Source organism: Sinocyclocheilus rhinocerous, unplaced genomic scaffold (assembly GCF_001515625.1).
Source record: "Sinocyclocheilus rhinocerous isolate Xijiao unplaced genomic scaffold, SAMN03320098_v1.1 scaffold1576, whole genome shotgun sequence".
NCBI classification, from domain to species: domain Eukaryota; kingdom Metazoa; phylum Chordata; class Actinopteri; order Cypriniformes; family Cyprinidae; genus Sinocyclocheilus; species Sinocyclocheilus rhinocerous.
In genome coordinates this window covers 220,512-240,941 of record NW_015628323.1, presented here as the reverse complement: position 1 = coordinate 240,941, position 20,430 = coordinate 220,512, and the positions used below count along the sequence as shown (strand labels likewise).

The 20,430-nt window shown below is 36.6% G+C and overlaps 2 protein-coding genes and 1 pseudogene across 3 annotated transcripts in view; 2 read left to right on the top strand and 1 right to left on the bottom strand.

Moving 5' to 3' along the window:
• LOC107737427 (cysteine and histidine-rich domain-containing protein 1-like) overlaps positions 1–2,386 on the top strand; it is a 7,532-nt pseudogene extending 5,146 nt beyond the window's left edge.
• Positions 2,387–7,035: 4,649 nt separating this feature from the next.
• On the bottom strand, positions 7,036–18,293 carry naalad2 (N-acetylated alpha-linked acidic dipeptidase 2). Of its 2 annotated transcripts, XR_001639797.1 has the most exons (20): positions 17,896–18,293; positions 17,027–17,132; positions 16,018–16,204; positions 15,093–15,194; positions 14,300–14,425; positions 14,016–14,202; positions 13,724–13,817; positions 12,419–12,514; positions 11,163–11,248; positions 10,927–11,046; positions 10,768–10,850; positions 10,013–10,076; positions 9,823–9,890; positions 9,666–9,754; positions 9,468–9,558; positions 9,094–9,358; positions 8,653–8,734; positions 8,405–8,497; positions 7,295–7,564; positions 7,036–7,139 (listed from the first exon to the last, which is right to left on the bottom strand). XR_001639797.1 is itself a non-coding variant. In XM_016548917.1 (19 exons), the coding sequence occupies exons 1-19, from the start codon at positions 17,975–17,977 to the stop codon at positions 7,372–7,374; spliced, it is 2,214 nt and encodes a 737-aa protein (XP_016404403.1). In that variant the 5' UTR covers positions 17,978–18,293; the 3' UTR covers positions 7,036–7,371. The 2 variants fall into 2 exon arrangements, 1 of the variants encoding a protein (XP_016404403.1); XM_016548917.1 differs by having other exon boundaries at positions 7,036–7,564.
• Positions 18,294–19,530: 1,237 nt separating this feature from the next.
• The window catches only part of LOC107737426 (NADPH oxidase 4-like), a 16,601-nt gene continuing 15,701 nt past the window's right edge, over positions 19,531–20,430 (top strand). The window contains exons 1-2 of the mRNA XM_016548913.1: positions 19,531–19,754; positions 19,866–19,961. Of these exons, the coding sequence (XP_016404399.1) occupies positions 19,698–19,754; positions 19,866–19,961 (153 nt within the window). The 5' untranslated portion in view covers positions 19,531–19,697. The remainder of the gene's footprint in view (positions 19,755–19,865; positions 19,962–20,430) is intronic.

The window sequence follows — 20,430 nt, the reverse complement described above, 5'->3', positions numbered from 1 at the left end:
CAAAAAAAAAAAAAATTTGTTACCACTTTACAATAAGGTCTCATTAGCTAACATTAGTTAATGCATTAACAAAGAGCAATACATTTGTTACATCTTTGTTTACTGTTAATTAATTACACACATAATTAATTAACATTAATTAGTTAATTACCCACCCACACACACACACATCTATATATGAGTTTATTTGCAAAAACAGATAACTCAATTTTTTTCATTTTCAGAAATCATGTTTTTTTTTTATTGCTATCATGTTTTTTATTATATTAGTTAGCTGTATTTTTTTGTTGTTTTTTAACCTAATCAAAATATGTTTTTTATTATATTAGTTAGCTGTATTTTTTTGTTTTTTTTAACCTAATCAAAATAACCCCACTGCAGTTTGATTGAGATTAATTGAAATGCACAATAAAAAAAACATGGTTTTTGTTATCTGTTTTTGCAAATTAACTCTTCATATCTATATCTATATATGTATTTATATAACCAATGTTAGCAAGTGGAACCTTATTGTAAACCCATTTTTTATAATTAAATAAGCATGCTACTAATATGTGATCCTGATTATCAGACATACCATAGACTGATGAGGAGATGTGCTTATATCATCCTGGGGTGCCCATCTTCCACGGTGAACAGGGGATGTTTTTCCTTTTTTGATGGTGTTTTTAATGAGCATGCATCTACATTTGCATTTCAGGATGAAGTACTGGAGCTGCTGTAAGAGGAAGACATCAGATTTGACCTCCTTCCTGTCTCAGGGGGGCTGTAATGAAGGATCACACCAGTGGAGGAAAGACACGGTGAGCTGTGGCATCACACACACACACACACACACACACACATCAGGTGAGGATGATGTGATGTACAGCGGTTCTCACATGCATGATGTTTCTTTTCCTCCAGGGAAAGAAAGTGGCTCCATGTAGATTTGATTGGAACCAGACAGGAAGTCAGGTGACCATGTCCATCTATGCAAAGAACTCGAACCCTGAGCTCTGTTCTGTGCAAGCGAACAGCACCTCGGTGAGTGTGTGTTATAGTACATATGTGTGTTTTTATTTTGAGGTTAATTGTAGCAGACTGTTGTTTCTTGTGGCATTCTCTCATGATATTGTTTATTATTTTTCTGTAATTGTGTTGTTCGATGAATGATGTGTTATTTATCTACAGCTGAAAATACAACTAAACTTTGAGGGAGATAAAGAATTTGAGCTGAAGATGAATCTGTGGGGCGTGAGTATCATTAACCATCATTTATCTGCTGTTAAACAATATTATATCATAGACATAGTATTACATTTTTGAATAAATATTTTGAATGTTTTATTTTTTTCCGTTGTTATATTAATTTTAAAGCTTTAGGTGTTTTGTTGTGTTTTTGTCATTTTTATTAGTTTTTTAATATGTCAATATAGCTTTTAGAAATTATTGTTTAGTTTTAGTTATTTCCGTGCATCAAGTTAAACTAAATGAAAATGAGTAATGTTGCTTTGGCAATTACCTGAAATATAGTAAATTTAATTTTTATGTATTTTATTTCAGTTAATGTACCAAGTCACAAAAATTTTTTTGTTTTTAGGTAACTACAATTGTTTTCCAGATAATGTCACTTTTGCTAATTAAATTATTTTGAATTTGTTTCTCATAATGATCTTAAAAACCTTTGATGTAAAGTCTTCTGCTTTAGTGCTTGAAATTATTTAGAAGAAAACATAGTGTTGTTATTGTAAACTAAAACTATTAAAACTTGCTTTTGTTAATTGAATAAAGCTACAGTAAAATATGAAAATATTAAGTGAAAAAGTTATACTTAAAAAAAACTGAAAAGTGATATGTATAAAAAATGAAAATTATAAATGTTGCCTAGACTACTAACTGAAATAAAATAAGTTGAAGCACTACAATTAGTAAACTAAAACTGAAATTAAAGGATTACTCCACCCTCATGTCGTTCCAAACCCGTAAGACCTGCGTTCATCTTCGGAACACAAATTAAGAGAGAATATCCACTGAACGTAAACAGCATATGCTATTCTGTGTCAGCCACACAGAATAGTTTCTCTGCTTCTGTTCCTGTCAAAATTTCGTTCCTTCCTTGAACCGGTTCAGAGCCCTTGTCCCTGTAACTGAGGCACCTGACAAAACATTAGCTTGAAACTCAAAGTTAATGATTCTGAAATGTATTGTGCTAATGTTATTGATTCATGATCGGTAGGTAATTGACATCAGTAAGAGTGTCGTTAATATGATGGCTGCTAAAGTGGAGGTAGTCATGAAGAAGGTGGAGCCTATGGCCTGGGCCCGGCTGGACCTGCTGCCGCCGAAGCCTGAACCGACCAATGAGAAGACAGAGAATCAAGACGGAGAGAGAGTGATTGCTTGACGAGCCAGACCAGTGTTGCCAAGTCAAGAATTGGGCTACTTTAACACTGTTGCCGTGGGTTGTTTTTCATGTCCGCGGGTTGAAGCGACTCCAATAACATAATATTTATCCCCTGGAATGCGAATTTTAGCAGGGGAACCCTGTCAAAAAACATGTATTTTACCCCCCAGAATGCGATTTTTAACTGGGGACCCCCTCGAAACGCGATTGGGCTAGTTTAGCATCATCACCGGCACCGCATGTGAAAAATAATTTCCCGACTGAGAAAATGCACGTGATCTCAAGTCGGAAAGCTCTAATAATACAAATCCAACACATCTTTGTAGTAACGAGAGTGTCCATGTTGTTTCACATTCCGACTTAAAGGCACAGCTCGGGAAATGAGAGCATCCGAGGAGCGCGTGAATGCGGCAATTACACTTGCTCTGATGGCAGCAGGTAGCCTTCCGTAAACCAAGCTAAACATGCTTAAATTAAAATGCCTAAGCTAAACTTCCCTTGTATTCACATTTCTAAACCTGTTGTCCAGCAAAAGAAAACATAACCTTTTTCCTCCACAACACCAGTCAAATGCTTCCTTTTGTGATCTGATGAGGCTTCTTGTCACAGAATGAGGCAGAAAATATGTTCCATATGCTACTTTAAAAAGAAAACATCGATTAGCAATGGATTATAAATATACTTAATTATGAAAATACCAGAGATGGCTTGAATAACACAGATAAACTATATTGTCGCAGTCGAGTGTTTATTGTCTTTGTTTTATCATTCAAAACGTTTATATGTTATGTTTACTAAGTTACAGATATAATAGCATGACTTTGTCCAAATAAGGGATTTCCTGAAGGGTCATGAGTTCTGCTACTTCTGTGACTGGATATGTGGATTTTCTGTGCGAGGGCGCCCTCTGGCGTCCAGTATGAATGAAACAGACATCATGTGTTTATAGTGCTAATGGCCAATCCATCATTTTTTTGAGAATTTTTATTTATTTATTTTTTAATAAGTATCGGTTCAGGCACCATTTAGGCACCGGAACCGTTTTAAAAGTATCGATTTGGCACCGGTATCGAAAAAAAACCGATACCCAACCCTAGTTTTGCGTAGCGATTGGGCGGGTTTTCTTGTGAAAACCTGGCAACCCTGAGCCAGACGGCCGTGATTAAGTGCTCAGACTCTGACAGACAGCAGTGATCAATGATGAAACCTGCAGATCTGTGTCACCTTACAGTCACCACACACTTGCTCTGGTTTACCACCCACTGTTCAACTAGGAAACGAAAAGAGATTATTTATTTATTTAATTGGAGTTCATAAAAATCATAATGTGGATTCATGTCGGATGAGCACAACAGTAGACTATTTAATTTGATGTGAATGAAAAGCTGTGAGTGATGGAAGTACATTTAAACAAACCTACATTATTATTATTATTATTATTAAGTTAACAATGGTAAAAATATAGTAAATTAGTTGTCTTTAACTGGTGAAGCTGATGACGTTTATTTTTATATGACATCACAGCAGTCAACTTTTACAATTTGGTTTCACTCAACAGGAATTTGGTTAAAATTTGTTTTCTGCATATTTTTGTCCACTGTAAATTTGCAGAATTGCATATTTCATTGGGTGAACAATTAATATCCATAACAGTCTCTCACAGCCTTGTTTTCATTGGCGTCAGATTTAATATGGCATCAATTCTTACTTAAGTCTTTCTTAAACGGTTTCAGTTTTTAACTTGTCAGTATGGCAATAAAACTGATTTGGTCTAGCAATTCTTGCTTTTCTCCTGTAAAGTCAGATATAATTTCTGTGTTTTTAACCATCATTATTAGTTGAGAATGTGGTTTAGACTTGTTTTCACTGTCTCTCTGTCTGTAATGTGGTTAATTCCTCTAATATGTGAGTGCCGTCACATATTAGAGGGCAGGACTTAGGGGGGGGCGTGTGCCCCTGGGCTTGAGGTTAGGTTTGGACCCTATACCTACACTACAAATGCCCTCAAATAGAACATCATTATGGAGTAACACAAAATACACAAACATATGCTTTGAGTTTCATAAATAGTACAATTAATATGCAACATGTCTAGGCTTTAGTCAAAGTTTAAATGTAATATTAAATATTCATTATAATATAATAAACAGGATGTGTTGAGAAAACAAAACCCTGAAAAAACAAAGAAAAAAAAAAAAAAGCGAGAGATGTTGGCTTTTTAGTATTATAAAAGTTATTGTCATATCTGTGTCCTCTTATGTGAGGTTCTTATTTGATCAATAAATTCAATCGAATAAAAAGACATGCTGCCTATTAACAATCAAATGAAATCACTATCAACAAAATTCATAGATGGATTGTGCATAATGTTAAGTTTAAATATAACATTTTAATGTAGAAATATTAAATGATTGCAAAAATGAAATAAGCTACTTTTTAAAATATAAAACTACAACTGCCAGTAGGTGGCAGCAAGTGACTGTCTTAATGAGTGAGTTGAATCAACCGATTCGTTTAAAAAGCTGATTCATTTAAAAAAGGTAAATATATTTACAGTGTTGCACAAACTACATTTGTTTATCATTTCTTAACAGTTTATAATGTTTTTTTATTAGTTTACAGTGCACGTTGTGTGCAGTCGTCCCTGACTGAATGATTGCAGGCATTCTTTGTGTAATGTTAGGATAAAGCACAGCAAACTTCAGCTAGTTGTAGCCTATACATTGATTTCAGTTCTTTGTGCTCTTCATTTCTAGCTTGCGATGCTTTATAACTGTGTGTTATTAGTTGTTATCATTTGTTGAATACATCACTGCCTGCAACAATTGAAATAAACCTATAGAAACGTATCTGTGGACATACATGTATATATTTTTTTGTATACTGGTGTGAGGATCCATGTCTTAACTCACCCCGTTCAACATTCTCCATGTTGTCTGGTTGTGAATTGTCTGCTGTTTGGTTGTAAACTATGATACAATCATACACTGCTGCTAAAACTATATATTTATATATATATATTCCATTAAACCTGCCGAGATACAAGGAGCGTGAATTGAAATTCTCAGTTCCACTTGGTTCCACGCGCATGTCCGGGAAACTCATGAATATTCATGTATGCTCCGCCCACTGAAACCAAAAATCTCGGAAACCGAAAATCTCGTAACACCGGCCATGCCCGTCAGCATTTACACAAGCAGATATACTTCCTTTTGTTGGCTTTTTCCATTCCACGTTGTTGTCTGATTCACAGCTTTCTGAATTCTCATAATTCCCTGTCAGGCACTTCCAACCTACAATTTCACTCCTGTTGTGGGCTGGAAACTTTCGAGTGTTGTCCTGATGGTAGAGACGAGAAAATAAACCATCCATAAACACATGCTGCGTAGACTTACTCAGGTTTGGTTCAAATCCAACTAGAAAAAGCGCAGTAATTCACGGAAAACTGTGTATTTGCATCTGAATTTATGTTTTATGACATTGTCTCATGTTACTGTAAACATTAAGTTATTGTACCATACTCTCATATTTGTCTTTCTGTCTCATAATTTAGCATAATTTCAGGTAATGTTTTACTTAATCTTTGCTAAAAAGCATGCATTTGACATGAAAATTTACATGAGCATGGTTTTACAAACTCATAGTGAATGAAAAATATTTGTACAACCAGTTTATTGATTTTACACATTTTTCCATTATGACAATATATGCAAAAATGGTTTTGCAAACAATAAACTCAAATGCTACAATTTGTGGAAGATTTCCAAGCGACTTATCAAACCGTTTCTTTCATGACTGACCGCTTTTCAATCTGCTTGTTTCACGTATGAGGTCAAATGGTCACAATTTTGGAACTATTTTATGACATCACAGATTTTTTTATGAAATATAACGCTATTATATGTGTAAATGTGCTTAGGGTTGTAACATTGCAGTCATTCATAGGTTGTGTACTAAATTAAGGCAATTAATGCCATCCATGCAATTTGTCCACTGCAAATCGCTTTGGATTAAAGACATCTGCTTAAAGAAATAGTTTAGCCAAAAATGCAATTTTGCTGCAAATGTATTTGCCCTCGGGCCACTCTAGATGTAGATGAGTTTGTTTGTTCATGGTGTGTTATATCACTCGCTCACCAATGGATGCTCTGCAGTGAATGGGTGCCGTCAGAATGAGAGTCCAAACAGCTGATAAAAACATCACAATAATCCACACCACGCACTCGAGTCCATCAGTTAATGTCTCGAGAAGCCAAAAGCTGTGTGTTTTTAAGAAACAAAACCAGCATTAAGACGTATTAACTTAAAACCGTTGCTTCTGGCTAAAATACGAGTCCATAATAACTCTTCCTCCAGTGAAAAAGTCTTCTCGTCTGAATCAGGAGAGAAATCTGCACAGATTAAGCACCATTTACAAGCCAAAACAGTTTAGTATATAGTATAGTATAACATGCTTCTGAACAAGAAAAGATGGATTTTGATGTGAAAGACAACAGGAGATGGACTTTTTCACTGGACTCTTTATTATGGACTCATATTTTGGCTAGAAGTAACAGTTTAAAGTTAAAAACGTTTTGACGGATTTGTTACAAACATGCAGTTTTTGGCTTCTCATGAGGTTAACTGATGGACTGGAGTGGTGTGGATTATTGTGATGTTTTTATCAGCTGTTTGGACTCTCATTCTGACGGCACCCATTCACTGCAGAGGATCAACTGGTGAGCGATTCATGTATTGCTACATTTCTCCAAATCTGATGAAGAAACAAACTCTACATCTCGGTTGGTCTGAAGGTGAGTAAATTTTCAGCAAATTTGGGTGAACTATTCCTTTAATATTTGACAATTTATCTGCTTTCTTCTGAGAGTCAGATCTGCATGTGAAGTCCCTTGTAGATGAAACACTGACATATTAGCAGTTTTGCTGACATGTTGTAGTCCCGCATCCACAGCATGTTTTGAAAACCAGAAGTAAAGGAAGGCCGTCTAGCTGACGACAGGCTTTAGCGTCTCCGCAGCGGTGTTGACAGTGAAGGCGGCGATGCTGATTTGGCGTTTGACCTCGTCCCAGGCCTCCTGCGGGTCTACTGCGTTCTCGATGTCAAACAAAGCGTCATAAATCCCTGGGAAAGACTCACCCGCATATTTATTGTGACTGCTGGGCGCAAATATGATATGCCTGGAAGAGACGAGAGAAAAAAGACAAACGCGTACAAAAAAAAAACATGTAATCAGACAGAGGTAATACTTAAACTGATCTCAAAACAGCAGAGTGGTTATTATTGTCGTAATGGAAACAAACCACTAATCTCAAGCATTAAACTTGAGTGCGTAACTCATCTGTTACAAGCAAATATGTCATATTTTTGCCTGACAAATGATACAATTAGATACAATTAGTAAACAAAATTTTTGAACGATACTGCACATGTGGGATTTTGTTTACTAATTGTATCATTTTGCTAATTGCTAATTGTTTAATAATTACATTCATCAAAGATGCATCAAAAATAACAGTAAAGATATTTATAATATTACAAAATATTTATATTTCAAAGAAATGCTGTTGTTTTGAACTTTCTATTCATCAAAGAATCCTGAAAAATAAAATGTATTACGTTTCTACAAAAATACGAAGCAGCAAAAACTATTTTCAACATTGATAATAATATGTGCTTCTTTATTTCTGAATGAGTTTTTATATTTTAACATAAATTTTTGTTAAAAGTTTTGTTAATTTTGTTGCATGTTTTTGATGTTTTTTAATGTCTATATAGTTTTTTATTAATTTTTATTTCAGTTTTAGTTATTTTAGTACATCAAGTTAAACTAAATAAAAATGAAAAATGATGCTTTGGCAACTACCTGAAATAAACAAGTTTTTTTTTTTTCATTTGTATTTTTTGAATACTTTTTATTTTATTTTTAGTAACAATTCTAGTAAAAAGAAATATGGTTTGTCAAGTGGTCATGAATGATTCTCTGAACTTCACAATGTCATCATGACAGTAGTGTTTACCTGTAAAATGGTCTTCCAGGCAAACCCAGCGGATCAGTGAAAGCTCTCTCTAAATACATCAGCTGATCATTTACCATCCGCACGGCCAGAGCACTGACAGACAGATGCAGATAAGACAACAGCTGTTAGAAACAGGCATCATGTGCAATGAGACGTGACAAGAGCATATGTCATCAGCACTATAATACAATTCCAAACCTACGACAAAAAACATTTGTTTGAAAACCTGGTCATTCTGTCATTCGTACTTAGAGGTGTCGAGCTGATCGAGACGCTGATGAAAGTCTTGTGCCGCGACCGTGAAGTTCTCAACAGCAGAGAAGAGAGAATCTAGAACATAAACCATAAAGAAAGATGCTGACTGACAGGAAACAAGATACATCAAGTGCTTTGCATCTGAATGGAAGACTCTCATACTTCTCATACTTTTACCCTACACTCTTAAAAACAAAGCTTCTTGATTGGCATCTATGGTTCCACAAAGAACCTTTAACATCCACGGAACCTAGAACAAAAGGTTCTTTATACTGGAAAAAGGTTATTTAGAATGTTCCAAAAAATACGGTGTTCTTTCGGAAACCTGAAATGTTTCTTCTACTGAATCACTCACTTTTGAAATGGTTATTGTAAAGAGTGTATGGCACACTATTTTTATGTGAACATACTACATGGCTGGATAGTATGAGTACCGAATGAGACGCTGTACTGCTCCATGGCAGCAGGATGCTTCAGTGCCAGCTGGTAAATGCTGTTGGCGTATTTGGTGAGCGACATGGCATATTCCACACAGTCCAGAGGTAAGACCGGAGAATCGGCCAAACTGAAGATCAGTCCTCCCCGAACACGGGCCACGGCCTCCAGCCGGCGGAAACTCGGGTCGTAGAATCGCTCCACGATCTCGTAGGTCTCATACACGCTGTGGTACACGGGGTAACTGCTGTAGCGCTCGGTTTTCTGGAGAAGGAGGGTGGGAAACTAACTTTAAAAGCTAAGTGTGTAACTAAGGTTTTTACTATGCATAGATGCTTAAGTTTAAAACAGCGTCGCACACAAATACACTCACTCGGTTTTTGGTGTATCTCGCTCTTCCAGATGCAATGCCTAATCTGATGAAATACGCTTCAAAATCACTGCCAGAGCCCAGTTTACTGATCCTACAGAGAAAACACACACACACACACGTTTGCTTGACAAGTCACGCATCTCTAATCAGTCAGATGTTCTTATAGATGATTATGATCATCATCATCCTCTTCATTACCATGGTGCATCTCTTTCTGTGGAGTTGTCTCGTTTGTGCCAGCTCTGATATAAAGTCATGCCCTCCTCTCCCTCCTCTGGACTCGAAACCTTCAGAAACACACTATTAACATCACTTGCATTTATATAGATAGATAGATAGATAGACTGAATCTCACCTTCTTGGTGATGTCATAAACCAGAGTGTGTAGGGAGGGAGTGCAGTCGACTCTCAGTGTGTACATACCTACACACACACACACACACACACAGTATCAGAATAAGAGACTTGAATACTTGCAGATGAGATCAGCACTGCTTTTACAGCACAGAAATACTCGTAATGAAGAGAGTGTGTGTGTGTCTGACCCTCAATAGCAGAGTCTGCATTGATGTAAGCCACGGCTCGCTCCTGCAGGACTCTGGCGTGATCCTGCAAAAGACACGCTGAGGTACTGATTACAGATACACAATCATTTATTCATTCATTCAATCATTCCTTTATTTAATGATTCATTGATGCATTTTTAGTTAATTCAATTAATGAATCATGCATTCATTCATCCATTAATTTAATCAATAATTCATTTGTTTCTTATCTGTCATTAATTTGCTTATTCAGTCATGCACTTATTTGTTCATCGATGCATTCATTCAGTCATTCAAGTGTTTTTAATTCATTTTTCATGCATTTTTTAATTCATTCCTTCATCACTGCATTTTTATTTCATTCATTTAATGAATCATTCATCCATTCAAGCATTTTTTCACTAATTCAATCAATGATTCATTCATTCATTCAGTGGTTCATTCTGTTCATTCAAAGATTATTTGATTCTTTTGTTCAATCAAGAGTTCATTTTCGCATTCAACTGTTCATTAATTTCTTCATTTTCTTCATTCAGTGTCTATTAAATTTGTTCATTTATCTGTAATTTGTTCATTCATTTGTTCATTGATTCAGTGATTCATTCATTCATTTTTTTCATTCACTGAATTTTCATTCCTTTGTTCATTTTCTGTGCACTCATTCGATCAACAGTTAATTCATTGATTCATTAATGCATTCAAACATTTCTTTGATTGTATTTATTTCTTTCATTCATTCATTCATTCATTCGTACCTCTGCCCATTCTGTGGATCCCAGCAGACCAAACTCTTCTGCGTCCCAACTGGCAAAGATCAGCGTTCTCCTCGGCCTCCAACCTAAAACACACACAGAGAATGATCGTTTTAATTCAAAACAAAGTGGCACAGTTACGCATGGATCTAGACGACACACCTTTCTTCATGAGCTTCCCAGCCGCTCTCACGCTCTCGTGCACCACAGCAGCTCCTGACACGGGATCGATCCCTCCGAACACCCAAGCGTCACGATGGCCGCCCAGAATCACGTACCTGTCTGAACACACAGACCCAAACTCAGCTACACAGAACAAAATAAACCTTCACAGAGTAACACAACTCTAAAAACTACACTAAACAACTCCAAAAGAAAACTAGATGGGCAGATGTCACCTGGCTCCACCGCTCCTCTGATCCAGCCAATCACGTTGTAGATACGGGTCACCTGATTATTGGTGTGGATGTTCATACGCACTTTACTAAAATTTCACAAAGACAAAATTCAATAAGGAATCAGTACTTTCTAGTCTTTTACTTTACACTGCATGCATGCATGGATGGATGAAAAGCATCTGCCAAATGCATTCATGCATTCATTCATTAGCTTCCCAAACACAAGGCCTTTGTATCAAACTGGCCGACCTCCAGAGTTCATTACAGAACAACAACAGAGCCACAGATTTGTGTGTGTGATGTTGTGTGTGCTGTGCTTTGAGAACGCTGAGTGCACAAACCTCTCAGTCCTGCTGACATCACGCATAAAAATGAGTAAACCATTACCAGAAGTGCAGGAATATGCGTGTGTAAGCTGATTATGTATTGTGTAAAGTTGAAGTAATGCTTCATAACAGCAGGATCACAGGTTTTGGGGTTAAAGGTCAGGATTGGACTGTGTTTAATGCTCAGACTGAGGTTTTGACTTTGGTTTCGAATTGTCTGACTGAACATGAAATCATTGTTTACATCTTTAATAAATGCCCATGGTATGATCCACCCGAGCACATCATTCAAAAGAAAATTATTTCGTAATCGTAAATAGAAATGTAGTAAACTTTTGTAATCGTATCCCACATCAATTAATTTTACCACTAAATATTCTTGTTTACTCAGAAACCTTAGAAGTCAAATGCATTGTTAATACTATTTCATGCTGTCTTACGGCAAGACACCACAGGGGAACAGATAAAGATTTTGACTAGTAGATATCACCATATTCACATACACCATATTTCTGAAATATTACAAAGTAAATATGCTAATGAGACAATATCTAATTAAATATGCAATATTTGAATCAGTTTCAAGAATAGAAATCCGAACATTGGATGAAGCCAGGTTCAAAATTCTTGTCATTTTCTCTTTTTTTGACATATTAAAGGTTTTTACAAAGGATTTCTCTTTTTTTATCACCCTATGCATGATATGTATTGACAGATATGTATTGTATTTTAAATCTGCAGACGCAAATAGACAAAGTACATTCAAATAAACACTTAAATGTGTATTTTGTATTCTTTCCACTAGTCTGAAAGATGACTTCTTATGGAAGCAAAATTAACCAGTGCATGCCTGCAGTGTGTTGCCTTAAAAGATAAAATAGAGGTTTTATTGTGGATTTGCAGAAGTGTCTGTCAGGAAAAGTCTCATACTTCTGATTTAAACCGTCCATGAATCCCGGTCCGATTCTGTACGAGATGTTCAGGGCGCCTTTCCAGTTATCCGGCGGAAGAGGTCCTCCCATATGCCTACAGGAAGAGACATTATATAATTATACAGTGGTGGCCAATATGATTAGAACACTAGTATTTTCAGCAGCTAAAAAATGGTTTTAAGTCAGTTATTTCTATCTTTTGCTGTAGTGTGTCAGTAGGAAATATCAGTTCACATTTCCAAACATTCATCTTGCCATTAATTGTAATAATCCAGTGAGATTTTTGTCTGACAGCAGCCAGTGCTGCACACAGAGATCTGATCTGATCATCATCAGTCTGTCTGCAATGACATGAAGAAACAGCACAAACTGAGACGGACTCAATCCAGAAGAACTGATGCTTCAAGAGACCTACCTGCAAAGCTACAGTACTGTTGAAAGTTTTAGGCACTTGTGAAAAAATGCCGTAAAATGAGGATGCGGTCAAAAATAATGTCATAAATAGATTTTCTTTATCAATTAACTTCTATTAACTAAATTAAATCAACATTTGGTGTGAGCATCCTTTGCGTTTAAAGCAGCTTTTGCCCTCGGTGCACTTGAGCAGAGTTTTTCATGCAGCTTTGCAGGTAGCTTTCTTGAAGCATCTTGGAGACGTTGCCACAGTTCTTCTGGATTGAGTCTGTCTCAGTTTGTTCTGTTTCTTCATGTCACTCCAGACAGACTGGATGATGATCAGATCAGATCTCTGTGTGGAGCACTGGCTGTCGTCAGACAAAAATCTCACTGGATTATTACAATTAATGGTAAAATGAATGCTTGGAAATGTAAACTGAAATTTCCTCCTGACACACTACAGCAAAAGATAGAAATAACTGGCTTAAAACCATTTTTTAGCTGCTGAAAATACTAGTGTTCTAATCATTTTGGCCACCACTGTATAATCATATATATTTCAGGTGAACTAAGAAACAGACTGTAGATGATAATGCAATTTTACATTCAAATTTTAAATGTTTTTTATAATTTAAAAATATTATTATTTTGAATAATAATGCATGCATCACATACTGATGAATAAGTATTATTATTCAAAATTATAAATATATATATTTTTGTTTCTTTATAATATTAAATACATTGTATATATTTTTTTAAATATATAAAGAAACATACTATTGCAATAATACTACTGCTCTGTTAAATAAAAAAAATAGTATTTTTGTAATAATAATATTTATGGCTGTCTTATTTTCTATTTGTTTGAGTTGGACTCAAATGTTTTTAGCAGTGGCCGACTCACTGTAGCAGGTGAACCGCATCATGATATCCGATGGGATGCACTGGAATCTTGGGAAGTCCGACTGCGTCCTCCAGACTCGATCTGTAGGTGTATTCTACAAGACATTGACGATTCACAGTGATCAAGAGAGTAATTTCATTGAGAATCTCACTTCATTAAAATGCATTCGGAGTGGTGTGGATTACTTGTGGATTATTGTGATGTTTTTTATCCAGGAATTTAATCATTTTCTACATTAATCATAAAATCAGTTGAGAATCATTGAGAATCTTTCTGTGGCACAAACACAGACCTTTGGCCGGGTACCCTGGTGTGAGTGGGTCTCCCGCCCCGTTCAGATTCAGCACGTTTCCTCTCTGAGCGCCTCCTCCTGGCAGGTTCCAGCCGTCGGGATACGGCTCCACGCCGTCAGCACAGTAATCCGCAGGGTCCGAGAACAGCACGATCCCTTTAGCTCCCGCTAACATCGCATTCTTCACCTGCAAACACGTGCAAACTAGTTCACTCAAATATCGTTCCGAGCCCACAGTATTGTCTTTCGAATGTGAAACATAAAACAACACATCCAAACCTCACCTTGTTCCCACGGAAGATTTTGCCGTATCTAGCGATGACGATTTTTCCTGAACAGTTTATTCCTAACTCTCTCTCCAGTTTAAAGAAATCCTCCGTCCGGCCGTAATTAACATAAACCAGCTCATCCTACAGTTCACAAACAGGTTCATTTTACTTCTGTAAAGTTAAAGTACGATACTGTCCAAAGGTTTGCGGTCTTTTTTATGTTTTAGAAAGAAGACTTTTATGCTCACTAAGGCTGCATTTATTTGATCAGAAATGCAGTAAAATCAGTAAATATTATTACCTTTTAAAACAGCTGTTTTCTATGTAAATATACTGTAAAATGTAATTTATTTCTGTGATCAAAGCTGAATTTTCAGCATCATTACTCCAGTCTTCAGTGTCACATGATCCTTCAGAAATCATTCGGATTAATATCAACATTGAAAACAGTTGTGCTGCTTCATATTTTTGTGGAAATGTGACACATTTTATTTTTAAGGATTGCTTGAGGAATAGAAAAGTCAAAAGAACAGCATTTATTTGAAATAGAAATCTTTTGTAACATTCTAAATGTCTTTCCTGTCACTTTTGATCAATTTAATGCATCCTTGCTGAATAGAAGTATGAATTTCTTTGAAACTTTTGAATAGCAGTATAAGTTATAAATTTGATTTAACATTATGAAGACAACGCTATATTTTCAATAAGATACACTGATTAATCAAGCAAGACCAGCATCATGCATTGAGACAATAAACAGGTTTGGTTTTGATTTCATGTTGATTGTATTTGCCTATTCAAGCATCACCTCTGGTTGTCCTTTCGCAGAGAAAGCACTATAAGGAGGGACGATATCGGTAACATCTTCATAACCTTCAGGGACCGGCTCAGCCAGAGAGGTGTTAAAGATCTGAGAGAGGGAAAGTGACATGTTGACCTCTATTATTTATTGGATTATGCACCGCAATCACTATAAAACATCCAGATACAGTCATGGACTTTAACCTGTCACCATGACAACCAAGCTGGAGTCGTTAATCGCAGCCTCGCTGGTGACAAGATATATGGCCTTACTATCACACACAGACACACACCAAATCTTCTGATGTCATGAGAGAAAGAACAGTCTCACACTCTACAGGTTCAGTTTGGGACCCACTTCATGATCTAGAACTATTTTAGGCTGTTTAAGGGTCTGGAGTTGATTTGGGGATTTAAAAAAACAGTCACATTAAATGTTCTTCAGATCATTGTTTTGGTTTCTTGAAAGCACTTAAAGTACATAAATGGTTTTCTAAAGAACTAAATAAAGAACTGAATATAAAGTAGATTCTTTGCGGAACTTAAAAAGGTTCTAATATGACAAAATGAGGTCTTTTTGTTCTAAAAATTCTATTTGAAAGAATTTTAAATATTAACATTTTTAAAAAATAGAATTTTGTTCTAAAAGAGTGCAGATGTGTCTGGTCTGAAGAAGTGCATGTGGGCTTGCAACCTAAGCACACTTCATATATAAGGAAACTTTAAGTAAGCAAACTACTGGTTGACTGATATGGGTTTTGCAATGTCTGTTGCAACATCTAGAAGGAGTGGTGTCCTTTATATCTACACAAGAACAGCTCAAATTAACACTTCATTTACATTTCATGCAATATCACTGATCGATCCTGAAACTGTATATCCAAAAAGACGGCTTGTTTGTGTGTGTTTGGGTTCTGGTTGTGAGTATGTACCTCATTGCCCAGGTGGTCCACTATGGAGATGTAATTGGGGTTTGTTTTATTTGGGTATGACAGCAGCACGTCGTACGGCACTAGCTCCACTGAGTCCAGCCCAAACTCCATCCACTCGGCCCGGATCTGCTTTGCCAGATCCAGATTCTGCTGCGATCCAGCCAGGTGGGGCAGCCTTGTGAACTTCCTGTTTAGATGACAAACGTGAATTACGAGAGACATAATCTAGATATTAAAATCAACTCTATATAGAGAGGACAACTAGGTTAGCAGTAAACTTAACTTAAAGGGATAGTTCATCCAAAAATGAAAATGTGCTGAAAATTAACTCACCCTCAGGCCATCCAAGTTTGTTTGATTCTTCATCAGAGCAGATTTGGAGAAATGTAGCATTAAATTGCACTCGTTCACCAAAGGATCCTCTGCAGTGAATGGGTGCCGTCAGAATGAGAGTCCAAACAGCTGATAAAAACATCACAATAATCCAGTTCAAACTGTTCATAATCCATAATAACGCTTCCTTCAGTGAAAAAGTCCATCTCCTGTTGTCCTCTCACATCAAAATCCACAAACATATTTGTTTAGAACTTGTAAATGGTGCTTGATTTGTGCATATTTTCCCCCTGATTCAGATTAGATGGCTTTTCACTGGAGAAAGCAATATTATGGATAGAGGACTCGTAATGATTTGAAGTTAAAAACATCTTAATTGATAGACTGGGATTATTATTTGTGGATTATTGTGAGTTTTTTTTATCAGCTGTTTGGTCTCTCATTCTGACGGCACCCATTCACTGCAGAGGATCCATTACTGAGCAAGTGATGCAATTCTACATTTCTCCAAATATGTTCTGATGAAGAAACTCATCTACATCTTGGATGGCCTGAGGATGAGTAAATATTTAGCAAATGTTCATTTTTGGCTGAACTATTCCTTTAATGATATTATTCAATAACATCAGGACTAGTTTATTTAGGGCATGTGGACAGACAGGCATAATTTTCCCACCTGAGATGGTGTTTAATATTCTCTGCCTGCATCTCATCCAGAAAGTCGTGCAGGAAGCTTTTTGATGCATGTCTGTGATTGACAGTAGTAGGTCGAGCAAACCAACCTGAGAACAGCAGTTAAGAGAAACAGACACCTGTTACACCAAATATTAATGAAACATCTGCACAGGAGGAAAGAATAAAGTAAATTGCCTAAAAGTGTCAGTAAAAAATCCAGTATCACAAATGCAATAGAGTATTTTTGAAAGCAACAATAAACACAAAAAGTGATCAAAACATTTAGGTTCCCACACATTTTAAGTGAATTTCCATGACTTCGTCCACGCAAATTTGGTTAAGCAATATTTTGCATTCTATGCAATATTTAAGAATCAAACATTAATAGAAAAAATGACATTGCCATAGTAAATTTCCAGCACTTTTAATGATTATACAATGTTACAATTCTCTATTTCCAGATTTTCCATAATTGTGTAACACAAGAACATCTCTTCTTCAAGATTGTAAACAATTATTTCCAAAATAATAATATAAATGCGTTTAAACACTTGATCTATTAGAAGTGAATGGGGTCTTTGTCTCAGTATAGTCACATCTGCCCTAAAGGCGTTCAAGACCTGTGGAATGCAACGCATGAGATCTGGACAGGTGAGACCAAAGGTATCAAACACCTGAACTAGTTTTTGGCGAAAAATCCACGAGTTAATGATGAATCTAAAGGGTCCCAGTATTTAACTTTGTTTTGTTTTAGTGCTATCTTAGCTAATTATGCGCAGTGGGCAGTCTAAAACAACTTGACTCTGCATTAATCCCGACAGGCATTGCAGATAATTATATACATACTTCTATAAAAGTAGAAAAACTCACCAATAATAAAGCCAATAAAGAAGAAAGCCGTAATAACCGTTAACCGGCAGAGCCAGCTGATTATTTTATCCTCAGATCCCATTTGAATAAGCGCCTCACATTAACGCGTTGGAAGTTGGAGAACTAGTAGTACTAGGAGGAGTGAATGAGAAATGTAGGCGGGTCTTGGCTGGCTTGTGTTGTTCATTAGTTCATTGCAGCGAATCGGTTCGTTTGAGTGAAAATGATTCACCAATTCGCTTGATTTATCAAGCAAAATAAAAGTTGCCGTGCAGCATTTTACGCGTTTCTTCTAATATTTGGTTTTCACCGCCGCTGAAAACAAACTACTTAAACTAGTTTAAGAAGCCAAACCCAGGTTAACCGGTTTGTTCTCCCAAACTGACCAGCTGAAAAGGTGCCAAAACCCCTCTAAGCTATCAAATTGGTATGTTAGCCGCACGGTGCGTCCCCGGATCGCAGATGCGTTGCTGAAGCGTGAAGGCCTCGGGGAGTGGAGGATTATTCAAGAGAAGCGGGGAGTCGTGTGGGGGTTGTTGTTCTAGTTCTTAGTTTTGATTTATTTATTTATTTACATTTATTTGAAAAGGGACCATGCACAATTTTAACATAAATGTTTCAATTTCATGCATTGTACCGAATTTAGCCAATAGCTAATTTTCATCCGCGGTCCCTTGGCAGGTAATCATAATCATAAGTAAATATAAAAACATAAGGCAACTTTTTGTGGTTTATGTGGTTTATGGGCATAACACATGGATGCGCGAAATGAAAATAGACCAAACATTTCGACGCTGGCACTTGCTCAGCAATAGATGGCGCCGTTGGCCCATGTTTGAGTCATTTGATCCAAGGTGCTAAACCCCTCCAAGAAACCGATTGGGTCCTTATCTACAGTGGTCCTTATACATGCATTCATATAACGTTTCAATAACCACAAAAGTTAAAGAGAATAGATAAAAAAGGGGTCGTGAAAAAATGTAACCGTAAGTCGTTTGTGCTCTAAGATCCTTATCAAGATCAAATTGATACCGTCATGTCTCTTTATTTACAAAACACAAGTAAATAAAATACTTTAGTTTTTTTTGTTTGCTAACTGCACAAGAGGCATTTGTTCCTAAACAAAAGTTAAAGAAAAAAGAAATCGTAAAAAGTAGTAACCATGGCAACCGTAAGTCGATTTCGCTCTTTTCGTTAAGTTCGCAGTCAAGACTGATAGGCTACTTACATATTACGAGTAAATAACTCCTAAACTTAGCTTCTAGAAAGCTAAAGAAAATTTCCTTCGTATCATTATTAACGTAAATAAATATAGCTAATAAAACTAGATTAACTAGGCCTATAGGCTATATAAAACAACTCAAGACAAACTTAAAGTTACTGAGAAAGCCTGACCAGAAAGTTTGAAGTAGATAGATAGATAGATAGATAGATAGATAGTCTTATTTTGTCGATCTCGATTTATTTACTTTATTAAAATATAAACACTTTGTGTATTTGCTCTGTAAATGAAGGCTATTGTTTATTATTATTATTACTATTATTATTATTATTATTAGAAGTAGTAGAAAATGCTCTTTCTGTTTTATTACCCAGGATTCACTCGACAGGATGGTTCCCAAACCGGGCGTTTGGTGGGAGGCGCGTGACGGGGAACATGAGCGGTATTCGGAGCCCCGGAGAAGCCGGCGGGGTGACCGTCACGGCACGGAGAGTCCAGCGGCTGCACCGGTGATGTTTAACATCGGTTTGCGGTCCGAGGTTTAGCATCGCGGTGCGTAAAGACAGCGCGCGCGGCTATCATGAGCGTCGCGTTGAAGAGCTGGAGGGCCAATGAAGGACCCAAACACTTGATCATGGTGAGATGAGAGATTTACTCACTATACTGTTGTCACAGTGTCCGTATGGGTGCGTGCATTGAGTTTGAGATGTTGTCATTTAGATTGTTGTGTTTTTATTGTTTTGGGCAGATGTTTTGGATTGCAGTCAATGTCTTCCTGTTCTGGAGAACATTCATGTTGTACTTCAGCGGAGCGCAGTATTATTATCTACACAAGATGCTGGGGGTAAGAACTTGAGTTTATGTGTCAAGTTTGTATTTTCAAGTTTGGGGTGTGTGAGTTTTACAGGTCTGCCGAAAAAAAAATAGAAACCATCACAGAAATTCTAATGGTTTCCACTATACCATTACGTTTAACCATTAAAACCGTTAAAAAAATGTTTTCCTGTTGTGTGTATTGAGACATATTCCATTAGGAGGGGGGCATTTTTTGGTCCCCATGTGGAAACAAGCTTATAAATCATACAGAATGAAAGTTTTTTTTTTTTTTTTTTAAATCTAAAAATGCAGAAAGTTTTCTGTGAGGAGTAGGTTTAGGTGTAGGGTTGGTGTTGAGCGATAGAAAATACAATTTACAGTATAAAAACCATTACGCCTTTGGAATCGGAATGTCCCCTTAAAACATGGAAACCCAACGTGTGGTTGTGTGTGTGTGTGTGTGTGTGTGTGTGTGTGAGAGAGAGAGTGTGTGTGTG